At 44.3% G+C, this 20,366-nt stretch overlaps 1 protein-coding gene across 1 annotated transcript in view; it reads left to right on the forward strand.

The window, feature by feature from the left end:
• The first annotated feature begins 3,497 nt into the window (after positions 1-3,497).
• LOC147465313 (uncharacterized) overlaps positions 3,498-20,366 on the forward strand; it is a 54,612-nt gene continuing 37,743 nt past the window's right edge. Inside the window, exons 1-4 of the mRNA XM_086519342.1 lie at positions 3,498-3,928; positions 4,917-5,327; positions 5,415-5,566; positions 5,657-5,869. Coding sequence (XP_086375468.1) covers positions 4,945-5,327; positions 5,415-5,566; positions 5,657-5,869 — 748 coding nt within the window. The 5' untranslated portion in view covers positions 3,498-3,928; positions 4,917-4,944. The remainder of the gene's footprint in view (positions 3,929-4,916; positions 5,328-5,414; positions 5,567-5,656; positions 5,870-20,366) is intronic.

Raw genomic sequence — 20,366 nt, forward strand, 5'->3', positions numbered from 1 at the left:
ATTTCATTTAAGCAAAGAGTAACACTTGGATGTAAGGAAGCATGTTGATTGTAGATAGCTTTGATTTATTGTAATCATATCTTCAATGTAGTACATGACAAACATCATCCTTATTTCTTTAAATTTCTTCTTTAGGCATGCACATTTGATGCATCAACCTTGCCAATAGGGGGTATGTAGGTTTTAGAAAATGTCGTTGTCTCCATCTCATAAAACAAAATCAATTACTCTACTTCTTCTCACTTGGGTTATGTATCTACGGTTACATGTTCTTTGCAAGATGTAAAGGTTGCAAGCAGTTTACATATACTAGATTGTGCATGCTATTTACTTTTCAACATACGTGCTGCATATAACTTGCACATTTCTTCTTTGATTGGGTGAGTCGATTCATAGTAGATGAATACAGTGTTTTCCTTCCCACACCTAGTTACAATTTTGGGCCCTATGGAAGCTGAACGCTTATGAGTTTGTCTACATGAAGTGGTTGGCCTAAATCGCATTTTCAAAATGCCTAAATCGCTTTTTCAAAAATTTGGCAGCTAATGTGGTTTCTTGGCATGATCTAGACCATTGCCTCGAGCCAAATTGCACAACCAAAAGCAATTATCCAAAGTGTTTCACACACCAAAGCTTGCACTTCCCTCACATCATCTTTAAAAGCGACAAGTATGCATAATTGTGCCAAGAAAAGCGACTGATGGAAGTGGGCTTATAGAGGGAATTTAAGGCCTTTAGCCGATTGCTAGTGGGGAGAGGAGTGTTGGCCATGCAGGCAACATGGTGGAAGGTTCAACAACCTGACTAGCCCTTTGATACCTTGGCATCATCAACACTCTAACTTGCTCTTTCTCTTTCTTGACTGTAGTTGAGCAGACCATCATAAGATGGAGTGCGCATCTATGTATGCCACTAGCCTCAGCCTATTTAGTGTGATTGGGTTGGCAGCAATGACTAGAACCAACAAAATTAGGAACATAGGCATGTTTGCTATCAGTGATTGCTTTAAAGCTATTTAACAAGGGCTCATCTCTAAAGATCAACAGACCAATGTATTGCATGGACTTGGTACACTAGACAACCCTTGGCATGGTGATCTATGATTGCCTTCAAAAATTGCAATCAATGATTGATTTTCCTTCTTTAGTCACCCAATTCTAGTGTAGCATTGATTCAACTTTCCCTAGGGTTTTTGTCCTTGATGATAGAGGGAGACTCAAAGATCTACATAAAGAACTTGAGCATCATCAACACTCTAACTTGCTCTTTCTCTTTCTTGACTGTAGTTGAGCATACCATCATAAGATGGAGTGCGCATCTATGTATGCCACTAGCCTAGGCCTATTTACTGTGATTGGGTTGGCAGCAATGACTAGAACCAACAAAATTAGGAACAGAGGCATGTTTGCTACCAGTGATTGCTTAACGCTATTTAACAAGGGCTCATCTCTAAAGATCAACAGAGCAACATATTGCATGGACTTGGTACACTAGACAACCCTTGGCATGGTAATCTATGATTGCCTTCAAATTGCAATCAATGATTGATTTTCCTTCTTTAGTCACCCAATTCTAGTGTAGCATTGATTCAACTTTCCCTAGGGTTTTTGTCCTTGATGATAGAGGGAGACTCAAAGATCTACATAAAGAACTTGAGCATGAGGCTAAGTTGAAAGAAAAGAAACATCACATAAGTATTAGCAATGGTAGACATGATAGCATAAGCAAGTGCGATAGTCAATGCAAGGGCAAAAGCCGTAGAAGACATGATGATGGAGATAGAAGTGGGCATGATTGACACAATGATGGAGAGCGGAGTAGACATGATCGGCATGAGAGAAACTATGAAAGACGAAGAGACCATGACAAAGAGGATGAATATAAAAGGGATTGCACATTAATTGAAGGACTCATAGAGAGCATGCCAATTGCAAGGATAGATGCAATGCATGTGTTGGCAATGATGATGATGATGCAGGCAGAGATGGAAGTAGGAGGGATCGAGATGATAGAAACCCTAGCTCTTCAAAAGGGCATCAACCACAAGAACTTAATTTGTTCAATGTTTGAGGTAGGTCTTGTGTGTCATGGATCATGACTACTTTGTGTAGCTTGTAGACTTTTGTGAGCCAAAGGAAGAGATTGTGCATGTATAATTGTTGATGCAAAAGATGTTGTGATCAAGAGGTATGGATTAAGGTTGTTTTCATGATTGGGAGTACCATTAGCCTTTCCATGAGGGACTTGGAGCAAAAGATAAGGCAAGATCTTCCATCGATGAAAAAAAATCTCTTTGGATGAGGAAATTAATCCCTCTAATATGAATTAGCCCTTAACAAGTTGCAAAGGGCTTTCTAGGATTATCATCATAGAGGAGGACGAAAATGGCTCTTCTAACCAACCACTAAAAGGAACGAGTTCACCTAAGACATGGGGAGCTAAGCAGCTGATAACGTTAAGGGTCTTGGACTCTTGTATAAAGACAAAGGCACTGAAAAGAACCTTGATGGCCAATTACGTTGCTGATGGATCTGGACTCTTGTATAAAGACAAAGGCACCAAAGAGGAGCTTGAATTGAGCTCAATGAGAATGGACCAGTCTTCTTTAGAAGGCAAACAAGGTATTCCATTGATGTGTTACCTGTGAAAGTTGTAAGAAATTGAGATGGTTCACTTCAGAGAGCTATAATGACAAAATTTGCTTTAGCTAAAGAGAGGAGAGACTTGCGAGAGTAGCAGCAAATGACCATGCTTGATTCCATCCCAAAGATTCATATCTAGGAGGATCTCATGGTAGAGACGAGAAAGCGTCATGTTGCTCATGAACTTTGTGGTGTATGTGACTCTATGTATGACATACCGGAGTGGAAAAGTATGCATTTGGTAAGGCAACTACATTTGGCCAGTGGTCAAATCTATCGATATATGAGCAAAACCAAAGTCTTTCCATTTACAAGTTGAAAATTGAGCTAGTTATAAAATTCCATAACAATGAAAGCAAACCAATAACGAGAGCTTCTACAAACCGATGGACAACACTTTGTGTCAACAAGTCGTAAAGGTTCGTCTCCATGATTATGTGTTTGTTTGGACCACACAACTAGACTATGGGGCAAGGCACAACTTCTGTTCCTTATAATTTTTATGGAGATACAATGTCAACTATCCACCATACTTCTATATGGCACGTTTGTATGACATGCACTATATATGGTCTTTAGTTTGTGCCATTTTCTCTTTGCATATATGTAAACAAATTATTTTTAATTCGCAACAACACATCACTACTAATCTGTATCAACACATCAATACAAACCATATCAAGAAATTTCTTTGGCAAGGCCAACCAAGCAAGACTAGTTCTCAACATTAGAAGCCAAGATCCAAACTAATTTCATTGATTTGTAATTAGTTAGGAGTCTGATGGTTATGGGATTCGAACTTTATCACAAAACACACTTCAAAACGGTGCAGCTTGCGCTTAAGCGAAGTTAGGACCAAAAACGAAAACGCGAACAGTTTGGTGTCACGAAAATTGAAGGGCAGAGCTCAAGTTACACGCCTTCCTTCTTCCATCTTCCTCTTCTTCTTCTTCTTCTTCTTCACCCGTCGCGAACAGAGCTGCCAAAACAAATACGGAAAGGACACCATATCTATAACGTTGAGCGAAAGAACATTGCTTTCCCTGCTTCCCGCCGCTTTCGGCGTTTCATATTGCATTCTTAGGCGGCGGCAGCGGCAGATTTAGCCGTTTTCTGGCGATACTGTCGCTCCTGATTAGCTGCGCAAGTCTTAATAGGTGCGAGAACGGATTATTCCGGCTAGAGTTCGAACCATACAGGGGATTTGAGCCTCGAGGAATCAAAACAAGCATTTTGGAGCGAATCAAAGGATCTGTGCAGATAATTTGAATACGTTAGCTTGAATTGTAAGTCTCTGTGGCCAATTGCGTGTGATCTATCCCATTTAAGCTGCAAATTGTCGCTGTTTCTCTCTGCCTTTGTGGGCCGCCTGCTTCCTGCTGGCCCTACTACATGATCTGCATTTGTATCAATTGTTTACCTGATTGAGCAAGCATTGGCATGCGGTTTCTGCCGTTGAATTGGCTCTGTGTTTTTAGGGTTTTGTTCTCTTGCGTTCTCGGTGGACTGAGACGAGGAAAGAGGGTGGTAGGATTGCACAGTCACTCTTTTTGAATTGTACGGAAGTTAAAGCGACCCAATTAAAGTAATCAAAAGTTTGTTATGTTGGAAGTTTAAATTTGAAGGTGGTTGACCAAATGTAGAAAAATGTTGAAGTTTGAGCCCAAAATTAGTTTGGATTTAAAAACCAAGGTGGGCCCAGATTATGACCGCCTGCCCGGCCGGCCGAAGTCCGGACTTATTAGTTGGGCGCCCGCCCAACATCCTGTTGCCTTTTGATTGGGGAATTTCACATATGGAAAACTGCTATACAGGTTGGCAAAGTGCCTTATGAAGCGATACCTAGGTGGGATTTGATAGTGGAGAGGTTTTACTGTTGGTTCTGAGGAGGATGGCTTGTCAAAGTTTGTAATCAAGTCATAATTGCACTCTTTTTTAAAACAAACACCTACTTACATTGTTGAATTGATGGATAGAAGCAGGCATTGGTTGTGTTTAAGCAAATTAATTTGGTTGTATACCAAGTTTAATGGGAGTTTTCACATGTGCATACATGAAACACATTTTCCGGAATGTTGAGAAGATGTACTGTTAGCATGAGTTTTTAGCAATCACACCTTGATCCTAGTATATGTAGTCCTTGACATACTCTCAAAGGCAGTCATGATAAAAAACTGTACCCTTTATGACAGTTACATGTTGGAAATTATGCTGTACACGGCTACAGACCCTGAACAATAGTCTAGGTTGATGATTTTGAGGTTCTCATGGCAGGTTTCTTCAATCATGTGAGGCTTTCCAAATGGCTCTAGAATGCAGGAAGATGTCTAATGCAGGGCTTGTGGTGTCAAATTTAGTGAAGGTGCTGCCTTATGATGGCAATGATCAGCAGGCTCCTGTAGTAAGTATGATGAACAACGGAAAAGACCAGGAGCTTAGTGTGGGCCTATCCAGGAGGAAAGCACAAGCAGATGTTGATATTAGAGAAGTCTACTTTTTAATTATGCATTTTCTGTCGGAGGGTCCTTGCCGTAGGTCCAGTGCACAGCTTAAGGTGGAGCTTGAACAACTTGGGCTTCTTCCTCGACGATATCATGCATGGTACTCAAGAAGTGGGATGTGTAGTGGGGAGCTTGATGATGATGGTATATCTGTACCATTGAGCTACTCTCAATTGCTTGAAAGGTGCTTTACTTGCTATTTTTCAAATCTTGAGGATAACCGGTTAAATTTCCTTATGATGGTGTTCTGTGAAATTATGCCTTTGATCAGGTTCTCTTTTATTGAGAAAAATCACCTGGTGAGGCTTCTTGAAGAACTATTCAATAGAAACACAGCATGGCGTTTTAATTTCGATGCAAAGAACCCAACAGCAGCAGATGCTTCTACATTGTTGGGAAATGGATCGGTGTCTCTTCTAAACAGTATATTTTTGTTCACCTTATGCGGCTGAATGTAAGCATGTATATCACTTTCTTGCACTAAGACATTTGCTCCATTTTTTGTGTCAGCAGATGGTTCAGGGACACCACAGCTGAATTGCCTAAGAAATCGAGCAGGACAAGTCTATGGATTGACCTTGCGAGAACTTGGCGGTGGGTTGGCTCGACACCAAAGAGCACCAGCAATACGAGCAGCTAGTTATGAAATTCTTCAACCTTCAGTCTTGGTGAACCGAATACAGAAGATAAAAACCTTCAGAGGCCATCGAAATGCAGTATATTGTGGTAGCAACATATTTTCTTCAAGTGTGCATGCAATCACAGTAGACAACCTTGTTTTGTTAATTTAATTTTCTGAAGAGCAACCTTGAAGGTTCGAACCTTAGTGTATCAAGTTTTTGCGTTACATAGTGTGAAAGCTGCAAGCATCACATGATGTTGAGATTGATATATCCACATCCCTGCGCCCCCCCCCCCCCCCCCCCCCCCCCCCCCTTCACAAAGGGACTCTCAGCTCGCTGACCGACCCCTTGGAATCTTCCACTTTGTCTTTTGCAAAGGAGAAAGTGAGCTTAGCTGCCGCTGAGTTCAACCGTCTCCAGGTAACCTTAGTCAGCTGCATGATTTTTGGCACATGCCGCATCAGGGGAGAAGTTTGCCACTTGATGTAGGCTTGCCTCCTTGCGGAGCTGGGCAAGATCATTGACATGCAGACTCTGGGCCTATCAGCTATATGGTGACAAAGGTGATATAGAGGCTTTTGGTGTGGTGCACACATTTTCGAAGATGGCACCATGGCTTTCATCTTGTTGTAGATGTGATGGCTGATTAGATAGGCTTTCTCTTTTTGCTTTGGTTTCCTATCCTACGTAAGGAGTACTTAATGTGCTACCACAACTTGATGATCTCGTTGGCATCTACATTGAGTCCCTTAGGACGACTCCTCCAGTGGCTGTGAAGGCAACAAGGATCCCCACAGCTAGATATATTTTTTGTAATGCAACTCCCATGCTCTGTCAAAGGTGACTCTTCTCAATAGTGAGCGATGGGTGGGTCAGGTAGCTACTCAAGGCTACTGAATCAGTGCTTCGTGTGCTGTCAGATAATGACTTGAGTACTCGGGGTTGCTGAATTAGTGCTTTATTTGCTGTTAGGCGGGACATTCGGTGCAAGCTTGCCTTTATTGAGATCTGGTCTAGTGCCGCAGCCCAAGCTTAGTCAGAGAGCCCTACTCAGCCGTTGACAGGTTTTGTAGTCACTCCATCTGCATTAGCTTGACAGCTTAGGCAGACGCAATTCTTCAGATGAATGATCAAGGGGGTTGATACGTTCATGGATGCCGCAGACAAGGTCAACGCCTTGGCGCCTCAGGTGAGCCGACAGTCATGACTCGCCACAACATGGCTTCCCACAGGCAACCGTTTTTGTTAGGTGCAACGGAATGAATGTTTGCGCTTTGCTAAAGATGAGTGCTCCGAACTGTGCTCAAGGTTCCTTTTGTTCTTATGGAAGGTAGAGCCTTCCGTTCATAATGAGAGAGTGCTATGATCTCAACAAAGTGAGTGGACACTGTGCGTGCAAGTGTATGAGACTGAGAGATAGAGAGAGTAGAGAATACGACACCAGAGACATTGTAAAACCCTCCTCCGAGGGCCCCACTCTCTATGGCGAGAGCGGTCTACTTATGATTGCACAAATCTCTACAATGCTTGGACTCGCCGACGATGTCGATGACGACGAGACGGGCTGAAATCTGAAAACTCTAATGGCTGATCTGCAAATCTTTATCTGCTGAATTCTGACTCTATGTCGGAGACGATGTCGATGACGACGATGCGACGACGACACGCTGAAAACGCAGATGCTGAAATCCGCGTTTTCCGGGATGAAACTGTAAACTTCGATGGATCTGACCGTGCGGCGAGGAACTGCTGCGGGAAGGTGAGATCTGCGAGGTTCGGGACTTTATCTGCGGGTGCTAACTGCTGAAAACTGAAAACGCTGATGTTCCTTGATGTTCCGTCGCGGTAAAGCTGCAAAACGCCGGGGCTGATCTGCAAACCAAAAACGCTAGGGCTGAAATTCTGCTGTTGTCGTCGGTTGCTCTGCAAAATGCAAAATGCTAGGCTGATCTGCTGTTCTATTGCAAAAACGCTGAGGCTCTTGCTGTCTTGCGGTAGCTGAGGCTGATCTGCTGAGCAAAAACGCCAGGCTAGTCTTGATAGAAAAAAATGCTAGGTCCTGCAATCTGCAAAACGCTAGTCCTTCTGATGGGTTCTGCTGAGAAGTTGCCTGTTGAGCAAGGTGCTCCTGCTGCCTCTTTTGCCAAATAGTGCTAGTCTAGGTTTGCTTATATACCAACTTACTCAATTTGCCCTACCTACTTTCCAAAAAAAGTCACTTAGAAATAATAAGTGAAAAATGTCAAAAATAGGTAAAATAGGCTAAATGCACTGGAAAATTACCCTGAAGGATTCTGATGGATTCTGATGGGAATGCTTATGATCATGCTGTGTGCAACCAGAGGATATGCATCTACACTAAGTGACTGGGCATGCACGGTCTACGAATAGACTCACAAAAGTGCCAGATCACTTCTAAATCTAGACTGACTGGACTGACTGTACCCTTGTCGTGCTGTAGCTTGTCCACGGACACATAGGGTTGGATGTGTCACGTGACATCCCCTCCTTTTCAAAGTGAGGTACTGGTACTGAACTGTATGGCGTCGAGGGAGATCGCCAATAGCATCCGGAATCCTGGAAGGGACTCTTCGCCGGCCCACTTTGATGTGTGGGTCGTGCGGTACTTGAAATTCATAAAGGTCTGCAACGCTTGCTTCTTTGGGCTGCGCCGAAAGCGACACAAAGTCTTCTGAGGCTCCTTCGATGCTTCAACTTTGTCGAGAGTCATGCTTCTTTCTCCTTCAAGAATCTCCATGGCTGAAAATTCCTGAAACCACTTCCAATACAAAAACATGAATATACCTATTCCATGTAAGGTGACTGGAAAAAATAGTCTTCCTCAAAGACTGTGCATGCAATGTAGATGAACAAAGAGACGGAGTACTAAACCGTTCACCACACACACGCAAACAATGAGATCGAATCTTTCTCTTTTGATCTAAAGCAATCAACTGTGGCAATTCACAACGGAAATGCCCATGCTTGGTGCTCATACTTTCATGTGCTGTGTCTACAACTGTGTCATGCCAAGGAAGAGACATGAAATGTGACTTCCTTGAATGCCTACTTTTCAGCTTTTTCTCTTTCTTGAGATTCCGATTAGGAATCGACACGCCCAAGCGAACTTGGGTTCGTGCGACCTCAACAAGCAAAAAAAATTCTGTGGTTCTTGTGATTCTTTCCTTCAGTGATACAGAACACTGCCAAAGCTCTGATACCAATGTTAGGTGCAGTGGAATGAATGTTTGCGCTTTGCTCAAGATGAGTGCTCCGAACTGTGCTCAAGGTTCCTTTTGTTCTTATGGAAGGTAGAGCCTTCCGTTCTTAACGAGAGAGTGCTATGATCACAACAAAGTGAGTGGACACTGTGCGTGCAAGTGTATGTGACTGAGAGATAGAGAGAGAAGAGAATACGACACCAGAGACGTAAAACCCTCCTCCGAAGGCCCCACTCTCTATGGTGAGAGCGGTCTACTTATGATTGCACAAATCTCTACAATGCTTGGACTTGCCGATGATGTCGACGATGACGAGATGGGCTGAAATCTGAAAACTCTAATGGCTGAAATCTGCAAATCTTTATCTGCTGAATTCTGACTCTATGTCGGAGACGATGTCGATGACGACGATGCGACAAAACGCTAGTTCCTGCAATCTGCAAAACGCTAGGCCTTCTGATGGGTTCTGCTGAGAAGTTGCCTGTTGAGCAAGGTGCTCCTGTTGCCTATTTTGCCAAATAGTGCTAGTCTAGGTTTGCTTATATGCAAACTTACTCAATTTGCCCTACCTACTTTCCAACAAAAGTCACTTAAAAATGATAAGTTAAAAATTTGAAAATAGGTAAAATAGGCTAAATGCACTGGAAAATTCCCCTGAAGGATTCTGATGGGAATGCTTATGATCATGCTGTGTGCAACTAGAGGATATGCATCTACACTAAGTGACTGGGTATGCACGGTCTACGAATAGACTCACAAAAGTGTCAGATCACTTCTAAATCTAGATTGACTGGACTGATTGAACCCTTGTTGTGCTGTAGCTTGTCCACGGACACATAGGTTTGGATGTGTCAAGTGACATTTTTGGCCCCTTGGGATGCGAGAGAATTCCACACGCCCCCAAGCAGTCTGTACCGTCCTCTACCAGCCCTTCTAGCAGTTTCACTTATGGTATCCAATTTCTGCCTCCTTTCTTGCATTTTTGGCCAAAAATTGGGGAGATTATGTTGATGTGTGAGCGTACGGAAGGCTAAGGTTTGGGCGCCAGTTTTGGCCATGCTTTTTGGATCAGAAGCTTTTGGGGGATGTTGTTTTTAGAAGTGATGCTCTTGGGGTTGTGCTCTTGGGCATCCCCTGTACTGTTTATAAAAGTCCGTTGGGCCGCTCTCTCGCAGAGCATCTTGATGTAGAGTCGCGGAGAGTTGGACCCTCGGGAGTTGGACCTTTGTGCAATCAAGAAAGAAATAGTGAAAGGGGTGCCAGTCTTGGGGGCCAGTGCATCTGGAAGCGGAACTCCGCTGCTTCGTGTCAACTCTCCCTTTGTCTCTCTATTCAAGTTTAGTTTCTAGTCGTGTGTTGCTATTGATTTCTCTCTTGGAGTGTTCAAGCCTATAACAGTAGTATGAGAGCTCAGACGATTCTTCTTCTACGGAGGATCCAATTCTGAATATATTAACTCATTAATAAGTGATATTTTTAGAAATCGTAGGATTTCTAAAATTCCTTGTCCACATACTTGCAAAAATCTTACTACTACTTCTTACTGGGTGGAAATTAATTAAATTCGTTTATTAGTAAGATGCTCAGACAATCCCAAAGGCTCAAAGGTCATGCCTAAGGCCCAGTAGCGACGCTGTGCGGTAGAGATGAAAGAGGCCGAGCCTCCGTTCTCGCGAGCTTTGCTGAGGCAACCTCATCTAAGCTATAGCAGTAAGCCCAAGCCCTTGCTAGAGAGGATTCTCTCTTGCAGAGGTAGAGAGAGAGAGAAATGAAATGTTATATTAACGTCTTCAAAAGGCCAAATTGACCTTTGAGACCAGAAAGTTACAATGTGGTGGATCTGATACAAAGTCAGGGTAACAAAAATGACAAAATAAAATATTATGGAATCCTAAACTGCTAGGTTTGAGCTAAGCAGCTAGGTGGGATAGCTAAATCACAAAAGATCCAACATCAGTTGCTGGCGGATCTCATCAATCTCCTCCATGGTCAATAGCCTGACCGGGCGTTGTGCATGTCGGGCCAAAGTGATCCGAATCCTCTGATGCAACCTCCATCGATGTTGTGTAGTCCTCCGCAGTCGTGGGTGTCTGGATCTCCCTAGCTCGGTCTCTCGGTCGATCAGTGTGCCTCTAGTGTGAGGCGACGAGCTATCCTGTGGTAGTAGCTCCTCCGGGTGCCCAGTGTCTGCTCTAAAGAAGTTTGTGATCCGTCTCCGAGACTGGCTAGCCTCTCTCCTCACTCATCAGGCTCTCTCTGTGTCTGCGCAGCTTGAGCAAAAATAGACCCAGCATCTCTGATCCTCGTACCGCATGACTCTGGAGAGTGGTCCGAAGCCCTCTCTGAACAAGCAGTGGAAGCGGCCACGTATCTGAGAGAGAGAGAGAGAGAGAGAGAGAGAGAGAGAGAGAGAGAGAGAGAGAGAGAGAGAGAGAGAGAGAGAGAGAGAGAGAGAGAGAGAGAGAGAGAGAGATGAAGTGAAATGTTATGCCAAATTGACCTATGAGACCAAACTGATACAATTTTGGTGGATCTAATACAAAATCTGGGTACAAAAATAAAATGAAGTAAAGTGAAAACTAAAATTTTAACTGCTAGATGTGAACTAAGCAGCTAGCTGCAATTGTGTAAGATATGAGTAGGGGCTCGGGGGTGAAAGTAGTGACTGTGGGCTTATACAACACAATGTGGGCGTGCCTGTGGGAATATAATGGGTGAGAGATGATACAAAGGCTGATACAAGATGAGCAGGGTGTACAATCCTCAAAAGAGCTAAATCATAGGAGATCCATCATCAATCGCTGGTGGATCTCATCAATCTCCTCCATGGTCAATAGTTTGACCGGGCGTCGTGCATGGGCGGGCCAAAGTGATCCGAATCCTGTGATGGAGCCTCCTTCGATGCTGTGTAGTCCTCCATAGTCATGGGCATCTAGATCTCCCTAGCTCGGTCGCTCGATCGATCAACGTGCCTCTGGTGTGAGGAGAATGTGAGCTCTGCTCTGGTAGTTGCTCCTTTGGTTGCTCAGTGTCCACTCTAAAGAAGTCTGTGATGCGTCTCTGAAACTGGCTAGCCTCTCTTCTGATCAGGCTCTCTGTGTTTCTGTAGCTCAAGCAACCTTTGTGTCAAGAACTGAGAGAGAGAAAGAGGCCCTTGGAGAGAGAGAGAGAGAGAGAGAGAGAGAGAGAGATGAAAAGGGCAAGAGATGCACATGGCCTCCACGTGACCTACCTGTCACAAACTGCTGACGTGTCAAGCCACTGAAGAATGGAGCCAATCTACAGATCCCGACCGAGGAGCCTAAACCCTAAGTGAAGAAGCAGAAGTAGCATAAGAAGTTTTACCAACTTGCAAAGTCTTGCTGAGTGGCCTATGTTTAAAGAGGAGTTCCCACCAACTTATGGGACCCCGTCCGATGGACGCCCAAGTCACTAGAAGCAAAAGCCGGTACACACGCGTAACAAATGATGACATGGCAATTGTACGGACACCGCAATTCGCGTTGGAGTGCTGATGTGGCAGACAATACGGAATTTCGTATTTTACGCTGATTGTACTGACGTGGCACTTGTACGGATTTTCGTAAATTTGCGTTGGTGATTTTCAGCGCCAACTTTTGGGCCAGATGCTTTTAGAGTTTGACGCTTTTCATGTAAACTGTTTTTCATAGGCCAAGGGACTTCAAATATGAGCCAAGGGCTCATTCTCTGGCATGCTTCTGGGAGAAGGTGCAGAGGATGGATGTCACATGCACATCTAACCCTATGTGCATGTGGACAAGTTATCTCAGGTCTAGGGTTCAGGTCAGCTTAGGAAGTGTTCTGGCACCTTTGTGAGCCTGTGAGCAGGCCGTGCATGTCCAGTGTCACGTGACACATCCCAACCCTATGTGTCCGTGGACAAGCTACACCACAGCAGGGTTCAGTCAGTCCGATCAAGTTAGATTAGCAGTGATCTGGCACTTTTGTGAGTCTATTCGTAGACCGTGCATGCCCAGTCACTTAGCATAGATGCATATCCTCCGGTTGCACACAACATGATCATCGGAATTCCCATCAGAATCCATTAGCATCAGTTAGGGGAATTTTCCAGTGCATTTAGCCTATTTTCCTATTTATTGGGATTTTCACTTATTATTTTTAAGTGACTTTCCTACAAAAGTAGGTAGGGCAATTTTGCTAAGTTAATATAGAAGCAAACCCAAGTTAGCACTTTCTGGCAGAAGAGGCAGCAAGAGCACCTTGCTCAATAGGCAACTTCTCGGCAAGACCAACCCCCGCGACTACTCTGGCGTTTTCTCCACAGAAGACCTAGCGTTTTTGCATCAGATCAGCCTTGGCGATTTGTGCACAGTAGATCAGCCCCGGCGTCATCACGACACAGCAGATCAGCCTAGCGTTTTTGCATTTGCAGAACCCCGGCGACAAAAGGACCAATTTCAGCCCCTGGCGTTTTTGGATTTCAGCAGCAAATTAAGACCGGCATTATTCACTTAAAGTGTAGCAGATTTAGCCCGTAAAGACCATCAGTTTTCAGCCCTAAGAAACCTCATTTTTCAGCCAAGAAAACGCAGCCAAAACAGTCATTTTCAGTCACCAAAACAGTCCCGAAATTCAGCGATTAGAAGATCTCAGATTTCAGCCATCGTCGTCGTCGTCGTCATCGGCATAGACCAAGTTGCATAGTCCATTGCATACGCATTGTACACCTTTGTGCAATCAAGACATAGACCACTCTCGCCGACGAGAGTGGGGCCTTCGGAGGAGGGTTTTACAAACCTCTCGGTGTCGTATCTCTTCTCTCTCCTTGTCTCAGTCTCATTCACTTGCACACACAATATTCACTCACTTTGTTCGTGACCACAGCACTCTCCATAAGACGGAAAGCTCTCTCTTTCCCTAAAGAACGAAAAGGAACCTTGAGCAATAAAGATCACTAATCTTGAGAAAATACAACATTCATTCCGCTGCACCTAGCATTGGTATCGGAGCTTTGGAAGTGTTCTGCATTACTCAAGGAAAGAACCACAAGAACCACATGAATTTTTTTTGCTTGTTGCGATCGCACGAACCCAAGTTTACTTGGGCGTCGCGATCACTAATCGTGTTTTGTTGAAGAGTGACAGGAATCCCAAGAAAGAAGGGCTTGTCCAGCCTCCCCTTGTGTCTCTTTTCACTCATTGAGAGCGGACCGTGCACTTAGCGGCCGGCCAATCGACGTGAGGTGGGAAAAAGCAACCTTGGTGTGAGCGCAAGGCCGCCAAGGGGTGCGCCCGCAGAAAAGGGTAGAACTCGGGTGAAGAGAAGATCCTTCTCAACGCGATTTGCAAGCGAAAGAAAACCTCAAGAACCCCAAGAACCCAAGACCCTCAAGCACCTCAAGAACTTCAAGAACCCTCGATTCTCACGAATCAAGGACCTCAAGAACCTCAAGACCCCTAGATTCTCACGAATCAAGGACCGCAAGAACCCAAGTTCCTCGTGAACTTAAGAACCCAAGAACCCACGATTGCAGAATGGTCATCACTCGAAGCGGAATGGATACTTCGTTTGGAAGTGATGAGCATGAGAGAGGCGAAGAAGAATTTTCCTCACCAGGAGGTTTTTCCGACCCTCCCCCTTTCCCATCTACATCAAGGATTGCACTAACTCCTATGGAGGCTTTGAAGCAGTTGTTTCTGGAAAGAAAGTTAGAACGCGAAGCAAGAAATGCAGAATTTGATCGTGAATGCAAAGAAAGAAAAGCAGAAATGGAATGCAGACACGCAGAAAGAAAAGCAGAAATGGATCGTAGACACGCAGAAGACCAAGCAGAAAGAAAAGCAATACATGAACAGAGCGACCGACAAAACAAAGAGTTCTGGCGACTCTATTCTCAAGTTCAAGCACAGATGCAAGAGATTTGGGGAAAGGAGATTGTCTCAGTCTCTTCTTCTCCAAAGCATGATACACAGGATTTGCATGATTATGAGAAGCATGATGATGATTTGAATGACAATGATTTGCAGGATGATTTGCATGATCAAGATGTGATTTCTCACAAGCATGATGAGTTGCATGAAGATGAAGTGATTGTTCACAAGGATGATGTGTTAGTGGATGCTTTTTCTAGCGAAGCTAACCTCATTATAGCTTCGATCAATCGCCAAGAATCGATCTTGGCTTTCGAGTCGAGGTCCAAAGAACCCCCATAGGACGATTCGATCATTCAAGATGAACCGATCTTGGCTCTCGAGCCTAGGTCCACAGAACCCCTCCAGGAAGAAGCGATCTTTGCTATCGAGCCTAGGTCCAAAGAACCATCACAGGAAGTATTATGTGTTCGCATGATTGATACGCACGCATCGTTCGAGTGTTTCATTCGTGAAGGTTTCCTGTATTTTAGTCAGCATCGGTATGTGATCCCTTTTATTAGGCATGACATATTGCATGTTGAGCACGTTCCTCTCATGGATGAGCACGAATGTATGCGGATTGTTCATGAAAAGTTTGTATGTAAGGAAGTCGCATTCCATGTCTCTTCCTTGGTATGACACAGTTTCTGAACGAGCACATGATTGTATGAGCACCAAGAATAGGCATTTCCATTGTTATTTGCCACAGTTGATTGATTTTGATCAAACAGAAAAGATTCGATCTCATTGTTTGCATGTGTTTGATGAACGGGTTGTCACTCCGTCTCTATGTTCATCGACATTGCATACACAGTCTTTAGAGAAGACAAGATTTTCTTCCTTCACTTTACATGGAATGGGTATGTTCATGGTTTTGTGTTGGAGATTGTTTTAGGAATTTTCAGCCATGGAGATTCTTGAAGACGAACGAAGCAGGACTCTAGACGAAGTTGAAGCAAGAAAGGAGATTCAGAAGACTTTGAGTCGCTTTCGGCGTGGCCCAAAGAAGCAAGCGTTGTAGACCTTTATGAAGTTCAAGTACCGCACGACCCACACATCAGAGTGGGCCGGCGAAGAGTCCCTTCCAGGATTCCGGATGCTGTTGGCGATCTCACTCGACGCCATACAGTTCGGTACCAGTACCTCACTTTGAAAAGGAGGGGATGTCACGTGACACATCCCAACCCTATGTGTCCGTGGACAAGCTACACCACGGCAGGGTTCAGTCAGTCCGATCAAGTCAGATTAGCAGTGATCTGGTACTTTTGTGAGTCTATTCGTAGACCGTGCATGCCCAATCACTTAGCATAGATGCATATCCTCCGGCTGCACACAGCATGATCATCGGAATTCCCATCAGAATCCATTAGCATCAGTTAGGGGAATTTTTCAGTGCATTTAGCCTATTTTCCTATTTATTGGGATTTTCACTTATTATTTTTAAGTGACATTCCTACAAAAGTAGGTAGGGCAATTTTGCTAAGTTAATATATAAGCAAACCCAAGTTAGCACTTTCTGGCAGAAGAGGCAGCAGGAGCACCTTGCTCAACAAGCAACTTCTCAGCAAGACCAACCCCCGCGACTACTCTGGCGTTTTCTCCACAGAAGACCTAGCGTTTTTGCATCAGATCAGCCTTGGCGATTTGTGCACAGTAGATCAGCCCCGGCGTCATCACGACACAGCAGATCAGCCTAGCGTTTTTGCATTTGCAGAACCCCGGCGACAAAAGGACCAATTTCAGCCCCTAGCGTTTTTGGATTTCAGCAGCAAATTAAGACCGGCATTATTCACTTAAAGTGTAGCAGATTCAGCCCGTAAAGACCATCAGTTTTCAGCCCTAAGAAACCTCATTTTTCAGCCAAGAAAACGCAGCCAAAACAGTCATTTTCAGCCACCGAAACAGTCCCGAAATTCAGCGATTAGAAGATCTCAGATTTCAGCCATCGTCGTCGTCGTCGTCATCGGCATAGACCAAGTTGCATAGTCCATTGCATACGCATTGTACACCTTTGTGCAATCAAGACATAGACCACTCTCGCCGACGAGAGTGGGGCCTTCGGAGGAGGGTTTTACAAACCTCTCGGTGTCGTATCTCTTCTCTCTCCTTGTCTCAGTCTCATTCACTTGCACGCACAATATCCACTCACTTTGTTCGTGACCACAGCACTCTCTATAAGACGGAAAGCTCTCTCTTTCCCTAAAGAACGAAAAGGAACCTTGAGCAATAAAGATCACTAATCTTAAGAAAATACAACATTCATTCCGCTGCACCCAACATCCAGGCACTTAGAGTAGTTGCATATTCTCTGATTGCACACCCAGTACCACCCAACATATGCATTGTCCAAGTAGAAGGTCCAAATTTCGGTCAGTTTTGGGACAACACATTTTCCAAGCAGTTTGGCATTTTTTGTTAATTTAATTTACCAATTTCCAGGGTCGTGGGCTGTTGGGAAGACTGCTCGACCCAGCTTTTTACAGCTATATAAGCAAACAGGGGGCGCCGAGTTTTAGCAGAAGAGACAGAAGAAGTTCCGGCAACTTGCAGTGTTCTCTCCTCAGCAAGACCGTCAGAAGACAGCCTAGCGTTTTCAGCCAACAGCAGCAGCCAGCGTTTTTGGAGCCAGTTCCTCTAGCGTTTTCTGCAACATATCGACCTAGCGTTTTAGTTTCCAGATCAAGCCTAGCGTTTTGCAGTTTCCGGCGCCATATCAGCCAAGACCATTAGCGTTTTCAAATTTCAGCACTCAGCCTTTGCAGATCCAGCCCCTAGCCTTGGAGATCCCACCTACCCGTAGCAGATCCTTGCCGTACTGTTGAGTCAGCCAGCGTTTAGAGTTTCAGCCCGCTGTTTTCAGTTTTCAGCGCATCGTCATCGAGTCGTCGTCATCACCATCCTCGCCGACACAGTGTTCGAGTTCAGCAGAAATTTAGCAATTTGCAGATTTCAGCATTTCAGCCCTAGCGTTTTCAGTTTTCAGCCCGTCCTCGTTGTCGTCATCATTGTCGTCGACATCGTTGGCAAGTCCATTGCATCTAGACCTGTAACAAACTAGGACACCCCAAGTCTAGATTCTACTGCGACACAACAGAGATTCACTTTAAAACAATTCACAAAAGAGAGGCCCGATGTAGTTGCGTGCCAAGAGTTATTGGCCCCAAATGGCGCCCCTTTCGGTATTTCTTTTTATATTAATTTGTGTGCAAAGTACAAAGGAGTTTGGGGGAACTCACACTTAGACTCTGCGTCCAGATGCTCTGAGTAATGAGGGCCCAACATACATATTTATTCTTACAAGGGATGCCCAAAAGCAGAGCCCCAAAATCTCAAACTCAAAAGCTTCACTTCAAAAGCATTATGCCCAAAAGCTGGCCAACGTAATTTGCAGAGATCCGTACAAACTGCCACGTCAGCAGTGAGCAGTCAGCGCAATTGTGGGGGTTTGTACAGTCTGCCACATGTCAATCTGTCAGCGCGTTTTCCGGGCTGTTGCCACGTCAACAGTGTGTGCGTGTATCCTGGGGCCTGCCACGTCGCCAGTTTGTGACATACCCCCCTCTTGAAAGAATTGTAATCGCCCTCGATTACGCCTGCAAAACAGACACAGGCCATAAACTGTCTTAGTAGACACTGACTGTTAGTACCGATGCACTAGACACAACACATCTAGCACTTCTACAAATTGACAGTCACATCACCGGACATCACAAGATATCACATGACAAAGCACATACAAATTCATTCCAAATCTCAGATCATGATTAATCGGTAACGTATTTAGTAATCGCATCTAGATCTATTCGGGACCTCACGGATGCCCAATTAACTAATCCTTATTGCAATCATGTCTATAGAGATTTATGAGACCGAAATGCTGCAATCATTTCATCTTTCAAATTCTGCACTCAAACAAGTCAAGTACAAATCAATCATTTTCATTTTCGGGAATTTCAGTTTATAAATTCATTCAACAGAATACTAGTCAGCCCATAGTATCCCTGAAACCCAAAGGGAACATCATTGACTTTATTCAAAATCAGGGTAATCCGTTGACAAAGGAGCGGAGTGATTCCCCTCTTGTGCAAACCCGCTGCACTAGATTCACCTTCGCTGAAGTCGAGGTTCTATCGGAGTATACTATACCAAACCGAATGCTTCAAGATAAAGTTCCAAAATCTGAGGAGTATCTGCTAGGTCCTCCTCCTCATCCACTTCGCATCCAATGCAGGATAGTTCTTGAACTTAACCAAGAACCGCTTAATCACTTTACCTTTTATCTTTCTGTCCTTGTGTGCTAATATCTGTTATGGAACGAGTATCTCCTCGCTTTTCTCCACTTCGGGTTGCTCATTTGGCTCCCCATCATCGGGCACATCGCCTTTAAAAGGCTTCAATAGACTCACATGAAATGCAATGTAAATAAGTATCAGGCAGCTTCAGTCTAAAGGAGACATCATTTATCTTTTCTTTTATTTGGAAAGGGCCATGGTACCTCATGCTAAGCTTTGGAAAAAGCCGCTCCTTTCCCTTTTTCTTTTAAGGCGTGCCTTGTCAAAACGTAAAAGCACCCAATCGTCTTCCTTTAATTTCAAATCGCAACGTTGTCGATCTGCTGCCTTCTTGTATTGTTCCTGAGATTTCGCTAAAGCCTCCCGGACCTCAGCAAAAGCAGTGTCCAAGTCCCTCGTGAACTGGTCGGCTTCAAAAATCTTATCTTTCGTGCTAAGGAAGGGTGGAACCTTCGGAGCACCTTCAATGATCTCAAATGGCGCCTTCCTCGTCGAAAAGTGGATCGTGTTATTGTAGGCAAATTCCACCAAGGGCAAATTTTTTTCCCATTGAGTCTTCTAAACAGAAATGTAAGACTTCAATAAATCCAAAACAACTGAATTTGCAATCTCAGATTGCCCATCTGTCTGCGGGTGGAAAGATGACGAGAACTGCAACCGTGTGCCAATGTTCTCCCGAATAGCCTTCCAAAACAAACTCGTGAACCGGGGATCTGTGTCAGAGACTATTGTCTCAGGCATGCCATGTAATCTGAAAATCTGTGCAATGAATAGTCGCTCTAAATGATCCGGCTTGACTGTTTTCTTCACTGGAATGAAGTGAGCTTGCTTGCTAAATCTGTCGATGACAGTCCAAATGCCATGATGCCCACTCTGAGTCTTTGGGAGATCAAAAATGAAATCCATAGCAATACTTTCCCAGGGCGGGTGGAATTGGTAAAGGTTGTAACAATCCTTGTGCTTTATGCTTGTCAAACTTGACCTTTTGGCATACCAAGCAACTGCATACAAAGTCGTCCACATCCTTCTTGAGTCTCGACCAAAAGAAGTAATGCTCCACACCTTTCAAGGTGGTGTCAATGCCGCGGTGACACGTAAAAGGTGGACAATGGCATTCAGTCTGAACCTTTTCTTTCAACGGCTGTGTAACACACAACATCGTTTTCTTCATCAAGTAGCCGTCCCGTATGGAA

The sequence above is a fragment of the Adiantum capillus-veneris genome, chromosome 1, assembly GCF_014529385.1.
Source record: "Adiantum capillus-veneris isolate H3 chromosome 1, ASM1452938v2, whole genome shotgun sequence".
Taxonomy (NCBI): Eukaryota; Viridiplantae; Streptophyta; class Polypodiopsida; order Polypodiales; family Pteridaceae; genus Adiantum; species Adiantum capillus-veneris.